The 22,350-nt window shown below is 46.0% G+C and overlaps 2 protein-coding genes across 4 annotated transcripts in view; one reads left to right on the top strand and one right to left on the bottom strand.

The window, feature by feature from the left end:
- Positions 1-1,423, top strand: part of PDZD11 (PDZ domain containing 11) — a 3,436-nt gene extending 2,013 nt beyond the window's left edge. For all 3 annotated transcript variants that reach the window (XM_021680314.1, XM_021680333.1, XM_021680324.1), the window contains exons 5-7: positions 184-282; positions 512-572; positions 738-1,423. In XM_021680314.1, the coding sequence (XP_021535989.1) occupies positions 184-282; positions 512-572; positions 738-772 (195 nt within the window). In that variant the 3' untranslated portion in view covers positions 773-1,423. The remainder of the gene's footprint in view (positions 1-183; positions 283-511; positions 573-737) is intronic.
- Positions 1,424-6,133: 4,710 nt separating this feature from the next.
- On the bottom strand, positions 6,134-18,980 carry ARR3 (arrestin 3). Its single transcript, XM_021680303.1, has 16 exons — positions 18,964-18,980; positions 18,647-18,677; positions 18,436-18,496; positions 18,193-18,237; positions 11,629-11,828; positions 11,442-11,501; positions 11,198-11,265; positions 10,386-10,521; positions 10,111-10,195; positions 9,773-9,845; positions 9,243-9,380; positions 7,603-7,686; positions 7,313-7,336; positions 7,071-7,123; positions 6,765-6,774; positions 6,134-6,227 (listed from the first exon to the last, which is right to left on the bottom strand). Exons 1-16 carry the CDS (start codon positions 18,978-18,980, stop codon positions 6,134-6,136), a joined length of 1,179 nt encoding a protein of 392 aa, XP_021535978.1.
- Positions 18,981-22,350: the final 3,370 nt, after the last annotated feature.

Raw genomic sequence — 22,350 nt, forward strand, 5'->3', positions numbered from 1 at the left:
CTCTCTCTCTCTCTCTCTCTCTCTCTCTCTCTCTCTCTCTCTCTCTCACACACACACACACACACACACACACACACACACACACACACACGCTAGCACCTTACATTTGAATAGCACTTAATTTCACTTACAGCCTTTGAAATTCTCTCGCCTCAATCCCATATATTTTCTCCTTACCAATAGGTGATTCCCGACTCGGATGCACATCGGGCAGGACTTCAGGAAGGGGACCAAGTCCTAGCTGTGAATGATGTGGATTTCCAAGACATTGAGCACAGTAAGGTGAGCACAGCATCTGGGCTGTGGTGAAGCGAGAAGCCATCCCGGGTAGGAAAGGTTGGACAGGATTAGCCTGGTCTGTAACTTGGTAAGAGGGAGTTTCTGCTCAGGAGGTCCATCAGGAGGAGGAAGCTAGTAGTAACCCCGAAGGTTAGAGTAGCAAACTGTTCTTCTGTTATGATACTGTCCTGGCTTGTATCTTCATTTGTACAAGCTGCTGTGTTCCTTCCAGGCTGTTGAGATCCTGAAGACAGCCCGTGAAATCAGCATGCGTGTCCGCTTCTTTCCCTACAGTAAGTGCCACTCTCTTTTTCATTTACCTGGTGGGGCCCTGGGTAGGAACTCTTTAAATACTGATTACTAAAGCCTCCACCCCCCAAGTTGGGGATGGGGAATTGGGAGCGCAGGCCTGAAAGTAACCTGTTCTTGTGTATCCTTTTCTTTTCTCCTTTCCCCAGATTATCATCGTCAAAAAGAGAGGACTGTACACTAGAGAGTTGCAGTCCATAGCCCTCCACAGGGAATCTTCTAGGACAAGCTGGTTAGGCCTCAGGGAAGCCTCTTGGGAACCTCAACTCTCAGCCCCACCCTGGCAGAGTGGCGTGGGGAAGATGGGGACACTGAGTCCCTGCCACCAAGCCAGCTAGCCAGCTGCATTACCCAGAGCGTACTGTACTCCTTGTTCCCTCGTTCTGTAGGTGAGCTTCATTCATTCCCTGAAACGGGAAGGATGGAGATACCTAGGTATAGCCTGTGGAGAGCCCAGCTAGAAAAGGCAACTGACATTTATTGAATATCACATGCTAGACAACTACACACGTGTCATATCATGTTCATCAGAGTCTAGAAATCAACAGAAAAAAGAATCTTGAGGCAACTGATGTTTATTGAATACCACGTGCTAGCCAGTTACACACGTGTCATATGTTCATCAGAGTGTAGAAATCAATAGCAAAAAGGATCCTGGGGGCCTTCCATCTCATCCCTTCATTGTACTACCAGTCTCAAATCACTCCGGAGACTCCCTGGGACTGCCCCCCCCCCAACTCCCTCCTATCCTCTCTCCCCCAAAATAGTAAAAGGCAATGCTGAGGAAATGTCGGTGTGACTTTTGGATGATACTGACTGGGTTTTAAATGCTATTGAGGCAAAAATAAAAGCTCTTGCAAAGAGAGGTGCCAGTGGAAGTAGGAGCAACCCTCTACCTCCCTCACAACTGTATCTGGCCAGTCTGTCAGGGAGGCCCAGGAACCTTAACTTCAGTGTAACTGAGGAATGGTATAGGGTGAGGGGGGATACTAGAAGAAACCGTGCCCCTTCGTTCATGAACTTTGGACACTTCTCTGCAGGGAGGTGGTGTTAATATAATTGCCTTCTTCCCCAGAATCTTTGATCTGGAACACAAATGAAGGGAGAGACTTGGATGCATTCCTTTCAGGGACAGCAGTAAGAAATTGGTTCCCAACTTCCAGCTTGTAGGCTGAGTGGTACTGTTGACTTTCCCCCTTTTCTCCACCCCAGCCCCCAGATGACCTGCCACCGTCTTTGTTACCAGTCCACTGTTAGCCATTCCAGGCCACACCTTATGCCCTTTCCATTGGCATCTCTGAAATACCCATTCAGAATAGAATGGTTTCTAATGAGGTACGGGGTGAAGTGCCCCCATGATGAAAGTCCCCAATTTGCCTTGAAAGAATCCTGGGAAGCTTAAATAATGTATTTCCAAGGCCCTGCCCCTGGAGAGTGATTCTGTTGTTCTGGGGTCTAACCTGGGAATCTTGAGTTTAAAAAAAAAAAAAAAAGTCTTCAAATGTGGGAAACAGTTCTAAATAGTATATCGCTATGAGGAAGTTCTGGCTCTCTCTATAAATCCCACCTCAGCTTTACTATGCGCTGTTCTCCGGTAGCTACATCCTTGTGAGTAGAGGCAGAGGTAGTCTGCTTCCTGGGAAATCCTGTTCCCATTCTGTGCTCCTATTTGCTGTGCTGCCCCCCAGTGGCCATGTGGAAAAACTGGAGGCTGAGATACTTGCCCAAAGGCATATTGCCTGAGTCTGCTGAATGTTGAGGTCCAAGACTCTGCCTGCTGTTAACGGGTTTTAAAACAGCTCATCTAAGAAGTGTGGTAAATGTAAAAAGCCCCAGCTAGGTGCCATGGGCCTAAGAGGCCAAAAGCCTCCTACCCTAAATTGGTTCTCACTTTGAGGTACCTAGAATGGGTCTTTGTTGGGACACTAGCATGATGCAATTGCATTGTAAAGGTCCAGGCATAGCATGGAGAAGACAAGCAATAACAGGCTGAGGCAAAAGGACCAGTCATTTATTGAGGGTGTAGATAAGAAAACACGGGGAATGAACTGTTTCCGCCTTTGAGGTATCCCAGCTGCTGTAGGACTGCATCCCCTATAGATGGCTTTTAGCAGTCAGAGAAGGTAAGGTGGGATTCCTGGGCCCTGCAGTAACTTTCCACCCCACAGCTGCGAGACGCAGTCAAGAAAGAACGATAGCATTTTCAGGGGTTCTGTTAAAATTTTTTTTTTTATTTTAAGTACACGCCACACCCATCGCGGGGCTGGAACTCAACGACCCTGACATTAAGAACCACATGCTCCACTGACTGAGCCAGCCAGGTGGCCCTCGGGGAGTCTCTTTTACTCCTAAGTTCAGGAATCATATGAAACCTTAGTAAGTAGCCAAGTATTTATTTTTAAAGATTTTTTATTTATTTGAGAGTGAGAGAGAACACAAGCAGGGGGGAGGGGCAGGGGGCAAGGGAGAAGCAGACACCCCCCCCCCATGCTGAGCAGGGAGCCTGATGCAGGGCTCGATCCCAGGACCCCAGGACCATGACCTGAGCCGAAGGCAGACACTTAACCAACTGAGCCACCCAGGCACCCCAGTAGCCAAGTATTTAAACCTTAAATCTGAGGGTGAAGGAGATGGATTACTGGGAAGCCCAAATGCAATAAAATCAAATTAGAGACCAAGTTATCAATAGGAACAATGGCTTTTGATGCCTGACTTTGTGGAAGGCTCCAGTTGGATTTCAACCACTGAAGTGTGTGTTAAGTTAAGAGGGATGTAGCTGGGGTTAAATCTCAACTACCAGGGGGGTAGCTTCTAGGAAACAGAAGAAGAATTCTGATCTTACCTCTTTTGCCTGAAGGCAGACCAGGGAGCTACTGTTGGCTGAGGTTAGTCCCATTTTCCCTTAAATATCAGTCAGGCCTGGCCTTAAACTCAGCAAAGGAAGTCTGCCTTCTCTGCATTACACTCCCTAGCCCAGCAAAGCTGGGAGAAAGGATACTCCTCTTCATTGGAAATGAATTCTGGATGGAAGGGCAGAAGCCATATGCTGGAATAGCTGTGAGTGTGTGTGCGCGTGCACATGCGTGTGTGCACAAAAGGCCAGATTCAGAGACAATTCCAGGCCTTTTTACTGCATGATGGGGAAATGAACCTTGTACCCACCCCAAGATAGGACAAGGCAAAATTATCCAAAAGAGTGAGCAGTGGAGGGTAGCTAGAGAGAATAGTTCAACGGAAGTATAAAGAGAAATGAGTATTACATATTCCACATTATAACCGGTTTGGGCACTGGTTTCAAACATCACATTGAGGGCTCCGGATTTTTCCTTCCCTGTTATCTGCAGAGACTTGACAAATGAGAAATGATAGAAGGGACCAGATAGTGGTAAGTGGTAACTCAAAGTGAATAGGGACAGATCCTTCTGAGGTGTAATGATGCCTCCCCAGGACATGAACCGTAGAAGCCTTGAACCCATCACCTTACTGTTCCCTGAAACTGGTAAACTCCTCCCATGTAAACACAGCACAGTAGACCCTCCCCATAGGGATTGAGCTCTAGGTGTGCCAGAAGAAGTTGTAGTTACACCTTACCTTTTGTTGTTCTGATCAGTGTTGTTACCCACTAACACGATGATGATACCACGTCTTTCTGCTCCTACATCTACCCACTTAACGTGCCTCCTTGGAAGCATTGATGTCTACAAGAGAATGTGTTGTGGAGAGTTGAAACATTTAGTAGAGGTTTAGAGAGAATAACGTACCTGTCCTTCCTCTCTGCTAGTCTTACCAACCTCCCTATTGTTTCCCTCAATCCCTTTTTCGAATAAAACATGGCATAACACCCACTTGTGAAGTCCTAGACCAGCCACTACAACAGTTGAATCATGTGTGTAGCTAGAAATTTAGGCTGCAAAAGCACTCTTGGCCAACCGTGTCCCATAGCTGCTGCTGAACCTGCATAAGAAAATGTTTAGAAGGGACTCCTAGGTGGCTCGGTCGGTAAAGCCTTCGGCTCAGGTCATGATCCCAGCCAGGGTCCTGGGATCGAGCCCCGCATCGGGCTCCCCGCTCAGCGGAGAAACCTGCTTCTCCCTCTGCCTGTCACTCCCCCTGCTTGTGCTCTCTCTCTGACAAACAAAATCTTCTAAAAAAATGTTTAGAAGGGAAAGAAACGTACCTTTTAAAGGCTAGAACTGAAAAGGCAAACCACAAAGTATCAAGGAAACCGTGTCTCTGCAAAGTGGCTGCTATGGTCACAAAGCAAGCGGCCTACCATCCTAGGACAGATCCAATCTCAATGTACTGTTTTGATTAAGAAAGACCCTGTAGAGCAGCCAACTTAAGGATTCAAAGCCTTTTGGACTTCGTGTTACAGGTGGAGATTAGACGAAGGCAGAGAAAATGAGAAACAAAGCAGGGTTTGGCCATTTGGGGAGGCTCCATATTTTTCTTCCCCTGCTTTATCCACAGGTAATCCAAGATGGTGCTGCCTTACCATTAATGACGAGGCCTCAGGGGCTGAGGTATAGGGTTAGTGATATGAGAGTGAACACTCAGTATTTGGTCCTCCCAAGCGTATGATCTTAGGAAGTCGATTCCCACAATCGCCTGCAACTGAGAGTCAGATACTCTGCACCCCTCCTCTACTTCCAATATCAAGCAGTCTTAGACCCAGAAGTGGGGAATGGCCCTTGAGCAGGTTGTCCTGGCTCAACTTCTCAACGCTTACAATAGATCACCTTGATAAGAATCCCTAGGGGAGTTGGCAGAGGAGGGGGCAAAAATGTACCGTGTGATGCCTTGGTGGTGGGCTCACCTGGCAGGCACTGTTGAAGGTGTAGTACAGGAAGCCCTTGAGGAGGGGTATCTTCCCCACTGTGAGGTGGGTTAAGTAGGCCCCTCATCACCCTGAGCGAGGAGGAGGAAATTGTTCCCCCTGCCCCCAAAACTCTCCCCACACTCCATACCAACACGCCTCCCTATCTCCAAAGCCCCACCCAGATACCCCCCTCGCTCTGCTCCCCCAGGCACATGAGTTTGGATTTGTGCAGAGACCGTCTTAATGGTTTCCAGGAGAAGCCTCTGGCCTCGCCGTGGGCCCTGCGTGCAAGGGTATACATCGCGGCAGGTGGGTGGTGTGCTCTCTGTCCTTCTGCTCATCACCTTGCTCTCTGCCCCAGGCCTGGATGCACGGCCACGCCCCCCTCAGGCCCTGCCTGGAGCGGCGGGTGATCACGGCAGTAGGGTGGTGGGGGTGCTGCCGTGGTAGGGTGGGGGCAGGGATAGCCAGGGCCCAGAGGGAAAGTTGAAGGACCCACAGAGGGCGGGTGGCCTGCCAGAGGGAAGTCGGGGCTTGCTTAGGCTCTTAGCATGTAGCACATGCTACAGAATTGTCACTGACGGGGGCAGAGGGTGCTGTTCTCTGTAGTGCCATCACCCTCCCGGAGAAGGAAATACCAAAGAGATTGCCAGGCACGTCTTGGACAAGCTGATTTATTAGAGCATTACAGTGGGGCTCCCACCCAGAAGCACTAGAGCGAGGTGCTCAGCTTCCCTCATCCCCCTCTGCCACAGCCTCCTGGCTCTCCTCCCCGCGGTGCTCCTGCTGAGTAAACTCCTCAATGACTATGTCCTCAGAGCTTGCAAAGCAGCAGAGGGGAATGCAGGATTAGGAACAACATTCTGGGCATCGTCCCTGTTCACTCGCTTCCTGTGATCCCAGAAAAGTGACCCCTTCTCTGCTTCCCAACTCAGATCTAAAGCCCCCTCTGGGGAGCTACCCCCCTCAACCCGATCAATCGACCACTCTGGCTTGTTTCCCTTCGCTCCCTCCCGGGTCTCCCAAAACAAAAGTCCCCACACACCCACCCAGAGTGCTGGAGAGGAAATAAGAATGGAGGGTGGGGAAGAGTGAGGGGATCGAAGAATGAAAGACGGAAGGGGGGGCGAAGGAAAAAAAAATGGAAGGGATGAGGGGGAAGGAGGCTTCTGAGAAGAGCAGGGGGTGGAGGGTGTATGAAAAGCACTGAACTATGACACGAAGCTAAACCATGTTTCCACTGCACAGTATTGAAAGCACCACTCCAGGGAAGCATTTTTAACATTTCCATCATCACAAAATGGAGGGTGGCAATGGGGAAAGGGGGATGGGGCTTCCAGGCCTCACATTTCCTTACCTTGCAGCCTCTGGAGCAAGCGTGGAGAGGGAGGGAAGAATGGAGGTGAAGCTTCAGTTCCATGAAGAAATGTCTCATTTCTCTTCCCCCTCCCTTTTTAACCCCCTCCTCCCTCCCCTCCCCCAACTTACACACACACACACACACACACACACACACACACACACACTGAAAACCTAGGAACCCAACCTGCCTATTGCTATACATTCTCTACCCAAACAGCCAGTCCTTGATTCCTGAGATCAGAACTGCTTGGTCCCCGACACTCAGGCCCACCATTCCTATCAGTGCCACCTGGTCACTCACCATGTGATGGCTTTGGATGCATCAGGATCAGGGGCAGCTCCACACCAACATCACTGCAAGGATCCCAAGGGAGAGTCACATATCTCCCACCGAGGCCACTCCCTGAACCTCTCCCCCTCGGTTTTCTGGTCCCTGGGATGTCCTCAGACTCTCCTTTGGAGCTCTTTCAGTCTCCTTAGCTCCTCATCCTCCCCTTCTTGCTCCGTCCCCTCCCCCCATAGCTTCCCCATAGTGTCTGTTACCTGGCTATCAGGTCACCTAGGATGCTGAGGGTAGAATGACACCGTAAAATTAGCAGCTGGAAATGGAAAGTGGCAACCTAGTTTTCCTGGGGGATAAGGAATCATAAGGCCAACTCAGCCACAGAATAGGTTTCTGGAAGGGAAGGTGGCTTGCTCACTGGTCTCACAGGTTTGGGAAACTGGTCTGGGAGAAGGGGTGGGGAACAGCTTGGTTGGGTCAGGCCAGCCAGGGAAGAAAACAGAAGTGGTTCCCCGGCCCCTGCCCAGACAGACCATGAACCCTCACTCACCCTCCACCAGACACCATCAGGTTGACTTTCACTTTGTAGGACACCAGGATCCCCAGGAGCTCCTTGTTCATTCCAGGTTGAAGACTGGAGGTGGTAGTAGTCATTGTTGTGTGTTTGTTGGGGGGATGGGGAGTAATGCATTCAGTCCCTCAGTCCCTTCCTGTGCACCTTTTCTAACAGGCCTTCCATGCTCATCTCTCCTACTCATTGAAATCACATTTCTGTTCCTAAAGTACCAGTTTTACCAGTCACCCTCTGCTCAAGAGCCTATCTCTCTGAGTATAACTACTCGGTGTGGCTTTCACGACCCTTAACGAACTGGCCCCACCCAGCCCCTCTAACCTCCTCTGCCCTATCTCCCTAACACCTGGGATACAACCTGGGACCCATCCTCTCTCCATGCTCAGAACACGCCTTGCAGATAACCACCTTCTGGCCTTTGCCCATGCTGTGCTCCCAGTCTGGACTGCTCTTTCCTTCCTCTGTTGCTATCTAGATCCTACTCGTGCCCCAAGATCTAGCTCATTCAGTCTCCTCCAGAAACCCCACTCCAGCTATGCCGGCTTCTTTTCACTTCTATTGAATTTCTAATCTGAACCACATGTATAAACATTTAACCTTTAGACTGCATTTGCGTTCCTCTTTGTTCCCCACCTAGGCCATAAATTGACTGAAGGCAGAGACTGTCTGAAACTTCCTTGTATCCTCCCACGTTGCTTAGCATAGGAATGAGCATGTTAACAGGTGCTCCATGAAAATGCACTGATTGGAAAATAAGACACAGAAAACTGTATGATACTGGGAAAGTCTCTTCATGACCCTGGAATACTGATCCTTTATAAAATAATGCTGTTTGGATGATTTCTAAGGGTCTTTCTAGCAATAACAATCTATAGCCACAAGATTGATAAGGCACGGAGAAGGGCAGGGGACAATTAGCACTCATCAGGTGGCGGCAGATGGCTTTTGGTGGGAGACGCATCTAGCACTAGGGCCCCCAAAGACATAGGGCCAAATGAATGATTGGATAGAATTCTATCAATTCCTATTATATCGTTCTCCTTTTTTTGGTCCTCCTCATCCTCCTCCATTTCTCATCTCCTAGTCTTTTCACTCCATTTCTGTCTTTGCTAGAGAGTAGCTACTCTAGAGATCATAGTGTTAGAGCCAGACGGCATGTGGTAGAATCCTTTCCACCTCTGCCACTTCTAGCGATGCGGGCTTGGACCAGTTCCTTCATCTCTCTGGGTCCTTAAATGTAAAATGGAATAAGAACACATATCCAGCCTACTTTAATGTGATTCTTATAAATAGTATGTATATATATACATAGATATATGTATATATGTATAGATATATATGACCTTCGTGAGCTGTGAAATATTATACAACACAGGGAATTTTCCTTACTGCTTTTTCCTTTCTTGCTGCCTGTGACCTAAGCCTGGGCGTTGGTCCCATGGGCATTATTTAGCTTCCTGTTGGCCCTCAGGCCTGCAGGGGTCTCTGAACACTGGCCTAGGGACATTTAAAAAAAATAGGTAGGCTTCCTTAACAGTGAAAGCTCAGAACTGTATACATAGCATGGAGAATGGGTAAGGGGATAGAAAATGGAGGTTGGGCATCACATTGGAGCTTACATTGTGCTAGAGGCCAGATTGGTATCACCATGCTTGAGTTTGCCATCCAGCGCCAGGCCCTGTTTCTGGCAGTTGGCAGCCAGGAGTGGGGTTACTGCGAAGCTCTTAGAGAAGCTGGAGTTAGCAGCTATAGTCTCCCTTCAAAAGGAGAAAAGAACTTAGGCAAGGCTTGCCAGTTAAGTGTACTTTCATTCCCAAGACTGTCTTGCACAATTCCACAAACCTACTGGAGTATCCAAGAGAGCGGGCATGTCCCGACTGTGGAGAGTGGGAGCAATTCACTCCAGTGGGACATCCTTATGCCCCTGACCTCTCTCAGCATTTTGACGGTCCTCTTGTGGGTATCCACCCTCTGGTTCTCCTGGGAATCCCTCCCCTCCTCTACACCAGCCCTCACCTTGACCTTCCTCAGTCCTGGGTTCTTAGCCTCTTCCTTCTTTCCCCAACCCCCTCCTTTGCCTCCAGTCCCCGACCCTTTTCCCACCAACCCACCCCTTCGCTCTCTGACCCCGGCCCCGGTGCCAACTCACGTGAACTCCTGAATGAACACGGTCTTGGTGTACTTGTCTAAGGAATACAGGACAACATCTGTGATCTGGTCAACTGAACAGCCAGGAAAAGCACATGACTATAATCAATCAGTCATCCTCAAGACCCCAACTCACTGCCCTCAGATGTGACCTGATACATGGGTACACTATGCATGGTGCACTAAGATGTGCTTGTGGGCAAACATAGATAGGCCCTTAGATAAGCCTGCATTAGAGAGAAGGTCTAGATGAATGCAGACTGGGTAAGTGGGGCAGAGATTTGGAAAAAGACCTGCGGATTAGGGACCGGTGCAGGGGGAATAGGAAAAGAAGCTCACTTGAAATCTTGATTTTTTTGATGACCTTGTTGGTGCAGTTGTTGATAGAAACATTGACAGAGATGGGTTTGCCGTGGTAGTGAACCTGAAGCAGGGGGAGAGGCTCATCACAAGGTTGGAGGGAGAACCCCCCAGATCAAGACCTAGAATTCTTGTTTCCTTAGCACTGTTGCCACCCTGGCTTCCGTCTCTGTCTACCCAAGTAGGAAATCAGTGAAGGATCGGGGTTTCGGAGGGGTTTCAGGGTAAGGGGTCAGGAAGTGGGGGTCACAAACCTCCCTGTCCATCCAGGCCTGCAGCTGTAGGGGCTGAGCTGACAGAAGGAAGCGGTGGGTAGTCTGGGCACAGGGGCCAGGGCCTGGCTCCGTGGGTGCAAACTGTATTTTCCGAACCACCAACCGCACGGAGTCTCTGAGTAGAGGCCAAGAGGTTAGCCAGAACATCTCCTTGGGGACTCACAGACCTTTTCCATGCCAACCCCATGGCCCGGTTCTTGCTTGGGGTGGGGGTGGGTGGAGGTGGGGTAAAGCCTCCCCCCAGAGAATTCCTCTAGACCATCAATGGAGGTATCCAGACCATGGGCGGCGCACGATGGCTCACTGGCCAAACCTGGCCTGCTGCCTGTTTTTGGATGGCCCCCAAGCTGAGAACGGTTATTGCATTTTTAAATGGTTGAAAAAAGTCAAAGTACGATAATATTTCATGACATGTGGAAATTATATAAAATTCAAATTTTAGTGTCTATAAATTAAGTTGTGTTGGAAGACAGCCCAGCTCATTCATTTACATACTGTCTGTGGCTGCTTTCACACTACAATGGCAGAGTTGAGTAGTTGCAACCGAAACTACAGGGCTGGCAAAGCCGAAATATTTATTTTTTGGCCCTTTCCATTTCCATTTCTCCAGGGCAGAAGTTGGGACTGCCCTGGAGCAAGGAAGAGAAGCCAGAGGAGAATCAGAGCTGGACCTCTGAGTCGGTGGCGACGGTACTGGGGAGGTTACAAGTAGGGCTCTTTCTGTCCTGAGATTGAGATCTGTTTCCTAGCACAGGCTGGAGGCAGGGATTTTGGAGAGGACCAAAGACTACCTCTTGGAGATTTTCTCCTCCAGATTTTCAGCACAGAAACTCTTCACTTCAAAATCAATCCCACAGGCCTGCAAGGGGGCAGGGGCAAAGAGAGAACTCATTTCCAACTAGCCTCTCCTCTTGGGTCTCTAAGGAAATGCCTCACCCCATCCTTTAGCTATCCGTTTCTCCAGTCTTGTCCCTTTGTCCCCCTGTCCCTCTTCCTGGCACTATTTCTCCCTCTTTCTCGGAACCCAGACCTCACCTTCCCTGCATCTTCAGGCCCTGGCTGCAGTGTCACCGAACAGGGGAGGTTAACAGCCATCTGGGGGATCAGAAAGAGGTCAGCAAACAGGAGAAATAGGGCCCCCCTTCCTTTGTTTTCCCTCTTTAGCTTCGCCTCTTAATCTTCCCTGGAAACCTTGCCCAGGACTGGGGGGAGGGGTCAGTACCTGCAGGGTAAAGGGGTGGGCATTGTCCCCCAGCTTTTGCAGCAGTCGCTCCTGTAGGACTGTGAGGGACCCTTGGGGGCTGGTGGACTCAGGTGGGAACACTTGCTGCACCTGTACGTACAGATCTTTGCGGAACGTCAGGCCAATCACATCCAAGTCATCGTGGCCATAGCGGAAGGCACATGTCAACGTGACAAACACTGCAGGCAAAGGAAGAAGAGAGTGACCTGTCATGCCCAAGGGAGAAAAGAAGTTCTTAAATGGCTCAGAGGAAGACACAGAGAGACAAGGGAATATGATTGAAACCATATGGCCATGAAGAAAAGGATTAATACATTAGACTACAGTAAAATTTAAATCTTCTTTACATTAGGAGTCTTTATAAACAACGAAACAAGCAAAAGCCTGGGAGAAAATATTTGCAACATGCATAGCAAACAAAAGTTTAGCCTTCCTAACCTGAAACTAATGAACGTTGTGTGTCAACTATACTTCAATAAAAAAGCTTCACATTTGTCATATATAAAGAACTCCCGCAAATCAACAGTTTAAAAATCCCGATATAAAAGTGTGCAAAGAGTATGGAGAGGCTCTTTGCAGAAGCACAAAATAGGCCAATGAGATATGAAAACATGGTGGGTCGCCTGGGTGCTGCAGTCGGTTAAGCATCTGACTCCTGGTTTTGGCTCCGGCCATGATCTCAGGGTCATGGGATCGAGCCCCACGTTGGGCTCTGCACTCGGTGTGGAGTCTGCTCGAGATTCTCTTTCCCTCTCCCTCTGCCCCTCCCCCCTGCACGCTCTCTCTAAAATAAATAAATAATAAATCTTTAAAAAAAGGATATGAAAACATGTACAGTCTCATTAGTAATCAGATAAATGCAGATTGAAACTACAATGAAATAACATTTCACACACATCAGATTGTCAAAAAATTTAAAAGTCTGACAGTACTAAGGGTTGGTGAAGGAGTGGAGCAATAGGAGTTCACTGCACACTGCTGGTGGGAGTATACATTAGGACAACCACTTTGGAGAAACTCCAGATTGAGTAAAACTCAATCTGCTTATGTTTTATGATCTAAGAAGAATTTAGAGGAACTCTTGCTCATGTTTATTGAGGAGATACATATGAGAATGGCCATTGCATCAATATTACATTTGTCATAGCATAAAATTAGAAATCATTTCAATATCAGTGAAAGAATGGGTAATAATAATAAGTTACAGTATATTCATATAATAGAATGCTAAGCTGAGGTTAAATTAATTAGAGCGCCATGTATTAACATGGTTAAGTCTTTAAAAAACTATTGAGTCAAAAGAAAGCTAGCTTCAGAATGATACGCACAATCCAATACTGTGTATATAAAGTTTAAAAGCGTGTAGAACAATGCCAGAGTTGCTTACAGATACATAAATATGGAGTAGAAGTATAGAAACAACATAGGAATAATAAACTTCAAATGCGGGATAGTGGTTCCCTGGGGTGGAGGCTGGGAGAGAAGGAGGGAAGGAGGAGAGGGAATGGGATTAGGGAAGGACACATGGGAGACCAGTTTGTTTCTGTAGTTCTTTTTAAAGCTAAGTGGTGGGTACTAGGTATTTATTACATAATTCTCTAGGGTCAGACTACCTGGGCTTGAATATGACTTGTATGAATCCCTCGAGTTCTCTGAGCCTCAGTTAATTTGCCTGTCAATAGTGGGAGCTCTACATATGTTATTTAGACTTCACAACAATCCTCTGATGTGTCATTATTATTTGTTAAATATTTTATTTTCTTAAGCAATTTTTACATCCGATGCGGGGGCTTGAAATCATGACCCCGAGGTCAAGAGTCACACTGGCTCCCCCCTCTTCTGGAGTATTATTATCTCCAATTTACAGGTAGAGAAAATGAGCTCAGAGATTGATGGCCCAGGGTTTCAGCCCAGGCCTGTGTGACTCCAAAGCCCAGACTTCTGTATGCCCAACCTAAGTCATAGGAGTTCATGTGAGGAGTTGATGTATAAGAAATCCCTTTGGAAACTAATTATAGATGTGAATGATGATAACGATCATGGGAATATTGGTAGAAATTGGGTAGTTATAAGTGAACTCATACGTATGCAGCTGGTACCTAAGAGTAGGGGCAAATAGAAAGCTGCATCAGTGAACTAGAGGAATGTGGGATGGGGTGCAGAGTCATACCTGTCCAAGGACAGAGTGACAGAGATTGAGGGAAGGGAAGGAAAGGAAGAAGAATCTTACTTCTATCAGGAGCCCTGACCCACAAGGAAAGAAAAGTACCGACAGCCACACACTAGGAGACAGCAACTTGTTTTAGTATTTTTAAGAGATCAAAATACTGAACAGCCAGATACCTGCTTTTAAAATTAAGAACAAGGAAAGTGAATCTATATTCAAAAGATACAATGAAGACTGAGAGTAATGATAATGGTAGTGTTTATAAGGACTGGGATAATGTCAGCCTCGTATATTGCAGGAGGGAAAGTTAATTGGTACAGTCATTTTGGAGGGCAGTCTGGCAATAGAAAGCTTTAAAGATGTGTGAATTCGGGATGCCTGGGTGGCTCAGTCGGTTAAGCGTCTGCCTTTGGCTTGGGTCATGATCCCGCGGTCCTGGGATTGAGTCCCACATCGGGCTCCCTGCTCAGTGGGGAGCCTGCTTCTCCTTCTGCCTGCCGCTCCCCCAGCTTGTGCTCTCTCTCTCTGACAAATAAATAAATAAAGTCATTTAAAAAATATGTGAATGCTCTTTAGCAATTTATTTATTTATTTATTTGACACAGAGAGAGAGTGAGAGAGCACAAGCAGGGGGAGTGGCAGAGGGAGAGGGAGAAGTAGGCTCCCCACTGAGCAGGGAGCCTGATGCAGGATTCGATCCCAGGACCCTGGGATCATGACCTGGGCCGAAGGCAGATGCTTAACCGACTGAGCCACCCAGGTGCCCCTGGCCATTTGTTTCTTCTCTAGGCATTTAGTCTAAAGAAATAATTGGACAAGTATGAAAAATATATGTGTGTGTGTGTGTGTACATACACACACAAGTATGCACTTCACAGGGTTGTTTATAATAGCCAAAAAAGTCTGATTGAAGATTGGCTAAATATATTATGGTACCCCCATGTGGTATACTACTAGACACCTGAAAAATGCATAGATTTCCACATATTAACATAGGTGAAAAAGAAGGTTAGAAAATATTATTTATGGTATTGCATTTAAATAAAAATATAGCTATTTTTGCATGGAAAATATGAATACATATGAACTAAAATATTATTAGTGATTATCTTTGAGTGATAGGATTGCAGGTCTCTTTCTCCTTCATCTGTACTTTCTAATTTGTCTACAGTGGAGACAAACTTCACAACTTTCAGAAGATGTGACAAATTCCCCTTGGCTTTCAATTATGGCCAATTAAAGAGGGTGGAGAGAGGGAGAAAGAAAAGGGAAAGGAAAGAAGGAGGAAAAGAAAGGAAAAGACAGAGAAGGTGAGAAGGAGAGGAAAAGAGGTGACTGGAAGGAACCATGGGAGGGAAGAAATGAAAGAGACGAGGAATAAGACAGAACAAGATCAAGAGGGGTGAGGCAGAGGGATATGTAGTAGCCCCTGAGGTGAGGGTGGCAAACAGATGGATGGTTCTGGCACATCCCCCTGTTTACAAGTGGGGAGGGCATCACCTCCCCCCCCTTCCTGGTTCCTTAGCAGTTTAGGATCAAGCTTTTTGTGTGCTAGAAAATAGCTCGTTTTCATTTTTAAAAATCCAACATCTATTCTAAAGTTATTAATTTATATTTGTGTCTGTTAGACGAACAGTACCTCTTAATTGTGTGAAAACCAGAAAATACAAACAAAAAGAGTAAATCAGAGCTCTGCCATCACACATCATATTGCAGAGATAACTGCTGTTAATATCTCTTGCACCTACTTCCCTGCTTCGTGTCTTTAATTAAACATAAAGCTACCTTAGATATTTGTGCCATTGCCTTTTTGAAAGTGATCTTTTTATTTTGAGAGCACTGTAGATTCACATGCACTTGTGAGAAATAATACAGAGAGATCCCAGATAGATTTTTGTTAAATAATTCATCTATACTGCCTTACAATTGGCCTTTATCACTCAGTAGTATAGTATAAGCACGTTTTACATCAACAAATGAAACTTGATAGAAAAAAATATTAGAAAATCTGCAAATAAAATCATCTTCATAACATTAACAAAACATGTAAAAGAGCCAAGGAACAAAGTGAGGAAATAGACACAACTTAAATGAAGAGTAATAAAAAATTCTACTAAGGAACATAAAGAAAGACTCAAATAAAAGGGAAAAGACATCTTACTTCTGGATCAACATGCATTTTCTAAACTAAGTATTTCCTTCTGTAGGTTATTCTGAAGATTTTGTAGGAATGTGAAAAAATGATTTAGGTTTTTTTTATTTATTTATTTTTTTAGAATACAGAGTAATTGAGAGTCTTAAATTGGTTAATTTACCGGCTATTCCCCAGAATTCCTCTGATATTTAAAACTGGCTGGACTGCTTATCCACACTGTTTAATCAGAAAGACTAAGGTTATTTTATCTCACGGTATCTAAAGGTTATGTTTGAACTAGTATTCATCAATTTTTTCTGAGCCTTTTTTAAGCCAAACCCAATTTTCAAACTTATTGAATCATAGAGTAAAAAAAAATTCTTAAAAAGCAGTGCAAAACAGCAAAGGAAACCGTCAAGAAAACCAAAAGACAGCTGACAGAATGGGAGAAGATATTTGCAAATGACATATCAGATAAAGGGCTAGTATCCAAAATCTATAAAGAACTTATCAAACTCCACACCCAACAAACAAATAATCCAATCAAGAAATGGGCAGAAGACATGAATAGACATTTCTGCCAAGAAGACATCCAAATGGCCAACAGACACATGAAAAAGTGCTCAGCATCACTCGGCATCAGGGAAATCCAAATCAAAACCTCAATGAGATACCACCTCACGCCAGTCAGAATGCCTAAAATTAACAAGTCAGGAAACGACATGTTGGTGAGGATGCAGAGAAAGGGGAACCCTCTTACACTGTTGGTGGGAATGCAAGCTGGTGCAGCCACTCTGGAGAACAGTATGGAGGTTCCTCAAAAAGTTAAATATAGAGCTACCCTATGACCCAGCAATTTCACTGCTGGGTATTTACCCCAAAGATACAAATGTAGTGATCCGAAGGGGCACATGCACCCTAATGTTTATAGCAGCAATGTCCACAATAGCCAAACTATGGAAAGAGCCTAGGTGTCCATCAGCAGATGAATGGATAAAGAAGATGTGGTGTATATATATACGATGGAATATTATGTAGCCATCAAAAAATTGAAATCTTGGCATTTGCAACGATGTGGATGGAACTAGAGAGTACTATGCTAAGCGAGATAAGTCAATCAGAGAAAGACATCATCATGTGATCTTACGGATATGAGGAATTTGAGAAACAAGACAGGATCATAGGGGAAGAGAGGGAAAAATGAAACAAGATGAAACCAGAGAGGGAGACAAAGCATAAGAGATTCTTAATCTCAGGAAACAAACTGAGGGTTGTTGGAGTGGAGGAGGGTGGGAGGGATGAGGTGGCTGGGTGATGGACCCTGGGGAGGGTATGTGCTATGGTGAGCACTGTGAATTGTGTAAGACTGATGAATAACAGAACTGTATCCCTGAAACAAATAATATATTATATGTTAATAATAATAAAAAAAAGCAGTGCAAAAATATTTCAGTGTAATGTTGATCTATGGTACTGTGGCCAGAGTAATGTCTCTTGTTGTTACTTGGTGGAGCTATTGTTTTCTTTGTTTCTTTACTTGGGATCCCCTCCCCCCAAAAAAGATAGGGGGTTTCCCTACACAGAAGGAGAGGTGGAAAGATATATACCAGAGGTTGCAAAATGTCAGTCTGAGGGTCACATCCAGCCTAAGGAAAAATAAAATTTTTTTTAATCTATCCAGGCTTTAAAGAATGTTTTAGTTAGCTGCCAACATTTGAAGATCAGGAAATTTGCATGAAAATATGGATTTCTGGAGCACTGGATCTTTCCATAGCCAGTCTAAGCCCATGTTCAGTTTAGCAACAAAGTAAGAGGACCACCAAAAATAATAAAGAAAATCAGAAATTTTAGAAAGAAACTATTTTAATTCCAGCACACATGTAAATGTTGTATACTTTTGAAAAATAAAATTTCATTTGTGTTTTAGAAATATATCTATGTTGAATATTATTTGGGGAAAAGGTACCATAATCTTTTTAGAATTTGGGCTTCTGAAGGTCTTATTCTGAGCTTCATTTCCAGTTCCATTCCAACAATTGGAAAATTTGGCCACACTGGGCTAAAATTCCCGGTTGTTTGCCCCCACCAGAAAAGGCATTCACAGTTCCCACCACTTTTTGGTTTTGTTATACCCCTCTGGTCCACTCGTCCACTCTACTCGTTCAAGTTACTTGTCTGGCATGCGTGACATTTCAGTTTGGGGTCCCTGGCACATACAAAGGCCAAGAGAATTTTTACTTACTCTTTCGATCTTTTAAGTAATCAGGGTCAACCAGGACCACACCATCTGTGTAGAGAGGGAGAGACAGCACCGCGGTCAGGAAAAATCCTTAGACTGTGAAACAGAAGTTAATCCCTGAAATAGCTCCTCCCATTTCCCCCTTTAATTGGCCTCCTCTTCTGCATGTTCCTTTCTTGGCTTTCTTTTAGTTCCTGGCTCCCATTCCCTTCTCCCCAGGCGCTTTCCCTTTTTGGACTCACTGACCAATGGGATCCACCATGTCCACATGGTCCACGAAGTCCCGTTTCCCCAGGTAGAGGGCAAGCTGTTGTGGAACAACCTGGCATGTTATTCTCATAATCATCTTTGAATGGGTTCCCCTGAAGCCCCCAATGCAAACCCTTGAGACCTTGAAGGAGGTACCCACCTATCCCTTTTGCCCTCTCATTTGCCAGGCTAAGCCAGGTTCTCTCACCTTCCCATTGGAGCAGGTCTTCTTATACACCCTATAAAAAGAAAATCAGAAAGAAAATAGGGAAGGTCATTGGGAGAGAAGGGAAGAGGAAAAGAAGGGCGAGGAGAGGAAGGGAAGTGGGGGAGAAAAGGAAATATTCCTAGGATTAAGAGAAGAGGCCCAAGGAGCATGAAATGGTACAAAGGTGGAGGTAATTGGTAGAGTTCAAATTACAAGTTGAGGAGAGGTTGGAAACTCCTCTACCCCAAAGGCAAGCACTTGGGTTTGGGTAGGGGACAAGTCACTGATTCAGAGAATTAGAAGGGGTTCTTACTTACCTTGAGCTCTTGGCCATGGAGTTGATGTTGAGCCTTTTCTGAGAAGAGAGAAAGAAGGAGGAAAACTCAGTCATTTGGTCCCTCTTCTCCTTGCCCCACTCTGGGATACCATCCAGACACACCTAGTGTGCAACATTTCCCCCTTAAATAGATACCTCTCCACCATAAAGTGCCTTATATTCTCCCTTCTGCCAAGGGTACTTATTCAGTCATACTCTCACCCATCCCAGGCATGGGAAAAAAACAAAACAAAACTATTTTTACAAATTGTCGACTAACCATACTGTCTATTCTCAAGAAAGGGCATGGCTTCCTGGAATAGCTGGGGCACTCTTGAGTACCTTCACAGAGAAGGAACTTGTCTGGAAGGGGGCTGGAGAGAGGCCTTCATCCAGACAATTTGAGGAAAATTGGACTGGATGAGGCTGGACATCACCTGGCACACAGTAAGTGTCAAGACATGTTTGTTAGATACATGAATGAATGAATGAAAAAAAAAATGGATTCTGTCTGCTTTTGCACCTACAATGGATTCTGAGCCTGAGTTCACCTCAGGGTGGCCTTAACTCTCAGCTAAGAGAGGAGAAAAATGTCGGAGAGAAGGGGTTGTTGCCCTCATGCTCTTGGTGGTTGGTGGCAGAAACCTCTATGGAGGTCGGAAGCCTTCCTTGAATCTATTCATCGTTCTCTTCACCTTCCCCCGATTTTCCCATCTTACCCCCATCCGTGTCCCCAGGTGCTAGGCCTTGGAGTAGGGACCCTTAGAGAGAGGGAGATGTCTGTCTAGTGCTTCTCTTTGATGCATATCAGGTCTGGCCTGAGGGGTGAGCTTCGGGGAGCTTCCAGAGGTCTCTCATAGGGTCTCTCAGCCCAAGTGCCTGCTGGCTGTGTCAAGAAGGGTGCCCTCAAGTGCTCCTTGATATATTCATGGGGATGCTAAAGGCAAGGGGTATGGACCTAGTATGGGATAGAAATAGAGGACTTTGGACTATTACCTGGGGAGAGAGATGAAGCTCACATCCGTCTCCAGCTCTGGTTGCTATGCTCACCTCCCCAGCCTCTTATACTTAAGGTACTTTGAATGTTTAGACTGGTGGGGGTAAGGGAAGAAGAATGGAGTGGGGGGGGGGGGCCATAAAACACTGCTTTATAAATAGCTCAGGTGCCAAGAGTTTGGAAAGCAGATTAAAGGCTAAAAGATTAGTGGCTAAGGATTAGCAGGTTCTTGCTGCTGGGACAGGGTGGGGGTAGAGGGTTGAATCTGATGGTGTTAAAATCAGGGGAGCTTGATAAGGGAAACTACAGGGTTTTGGCCTTATGAGGCCTTGAACCTCAGGACTCGGATCAAAGGAGAGTCAGAGACATTAAAGGAAAAGCATGGTGAAGGATAGAAATAGGAGGGCTCAAAGTATGGGCCTTTGTGATTCTGAAAGGAGAGCCTTGTGTCACACTTTAGTGTTTCTATAGCTCTTGATCAGCTATTACAGGCCACACAAAAGCTAAGAGTATGGGAAAGAGTACCCCTTCCCCAGTCCCCCACCACGTGGGACTTGGGACTCTTGAAGCCTACTGTTTAGAAACGCTGATTATCCCAGCTTATGTGCACAGCAGGAGTCAATCTCCTGTAAGTGGGGGTGGTGATTGGGGAGAGGAGGCTGAGTGTGTTGAGCTGTGTGTGCACATGTCTGTGAACCTTGAATATTTCTTGATGGAGAGGAAGGTAACAAAGGATTCTTGGCCCAGGGCAGGTACTCCTGGAAAGATGTTGCATGTGGAGGGAATAGACAATTGACATCTGTATCACTCCCACCTAGAGTAAACCTTGCCACCTAGTTTTTGACTCTCCCCAATCCCTGAAACTAAGTCCATGTTAGAGGCTCTAAGCAGCTTCCCTTGCCTCATATGACCACTCATGGAATTAGAGATATTTCTGTCCTACAGCTGCCAGGACCCCCACAATGGCAGCAACAAAAATAATCTTCCTTTCTTGGCTGTCCTTCTCACAGGGCCCAGGTCCAGGCTTTGTGGACATAAAGAACGTAGAGACAGACCTCCCAACTCTGGGGATACAGGACCCTACCCTGCCTCCAACCCCTCATAGATCTGGCTGGTCTTTAGTATCTATCCATAGATGCCTGCCCTCAATCTGCCACAACAGGGTGTCCATTCCTCAGAGCATGGCCATGACTATGGCTCAGAGGGCTGGGCGTTCCCTACCTCCTGCTCCCTACTGTGACTGCTGGGCAGCTATCCTGTATTCCTTTTGTACAGCTAACTGTGTTAGCCTTTGCCATTCCTTGCCAATATACACCCCAGGAGCTTGTCTTTTAGTTGCTATTACTCTGCTCTTCTCAGGGATTTTCAGATAGAGCTAGAAGCCCAGACTCTGCAGGGACCATAGTGGGACTGAATCTAATGCTGGACATACAGGAAAGAGTTATGTACTTGCCAAGGTTGGTGTCTGTTGAGAAGGCAAGACTTCAGAATCAATGTACTTTTGGACTAGGCTTCAGCCCATTTTTGTCTTCAGACCCACACTTAAAGTGTATCCCCTTTTTCAGTTCAGATCCATGGTCCTCGCAGCAGGAAGAAAATAGATCTGGTAGGTCTTTAATTCATTACTACGATTGAACTTAAATCATTATCTCTCTTCTAGAAGTATGTGCCTTTCTTGGCTGAGGGATAATTTACAAACAGCAAAAGGCACAAACCTTTAATTGCACAGCTTGGTGAATTTTTATCTACTGTGGTAGGCTGAATAATGGGCCCCAAACATATAGGGTCCTAATCCCTAGAACCTATGAATGTTACCTTACATGGCAAAAGGAACTTTGAAGAAATGATTAAATTAAGGCTCTTGAGATGGGGAGATTATTCTGAATCATCTGGGTGGGCCCTAAATAACCACTAGTCTCTTTATATATAAGAGGAAAAAGAGGGAGATAGAAGGAGATTTGACTGCAGAAACAAAGCAATATGAGAACTGAAGCAAGATGTTATGTCACTGGCTCTGAAGATGGAGGAAGGGGCCACAATCAAGAAATGCAGCTCTGGATGCTGGGAAGAATGAGTGCATGGATTCCTCCTCCCCTCCCTACCCCCCCCCCCCACCCATAGTCTCTTATGGTCACAAGGTGGCTGTTGCAGTTCAGGTGCAGCCTGGCTGATGCCTGAATTTTGGTAAAACTGATTTTGGACTTCTGACCTCCAGAACTATAAGAGAATAAGTCTGCTGTTTTAAGTCACCAAGTCTGTGGTAATTGTTTTACAGCAGCAAGAGGAAACTAATATACCTGTGTGTACACACATGTAACCACTACCTAGATCAACATATAAAACATTTCCATCTTTCCCCCAAATTCCCTCATGTCCCTTTCCAGCTTGTAG

This window comes from Neomonachus schauinslandi, chromosome X (assembly GCF_002201575.2).
Source record: "Neomonachus schauinslandi chromosome X, ASM220157v2, whole genome shotgun sequence".
NCBI lineage: Eukaryota > Metazoa > Chordata > Mammalia > Carnivora > Phocidae > Neomonachus > Neomonachus schauinslandi.

What these genes read in the sequence shown, in the direction of transcription:
- ARR3 (XM_021680303.1), bottom strand. An exon ending in CCCACCCCTTTACCCTGCAG is followed by an intron (nt 11,502 to 11,628) that starts GTACTGACCCCT and finishes CTGATCCCCCAG; the next exon opens with ATGGCTGTTAACCTCCCCTG. An exon ending in CAAAAAAATCAAGATTTCAA is followed by an intron (nt 9,846 to 10,110) that starts GTGAGCTTCTTT and finishes CTGGCTGTTCAG; the next exon opens with TTGACCAGATCACAGATGTT.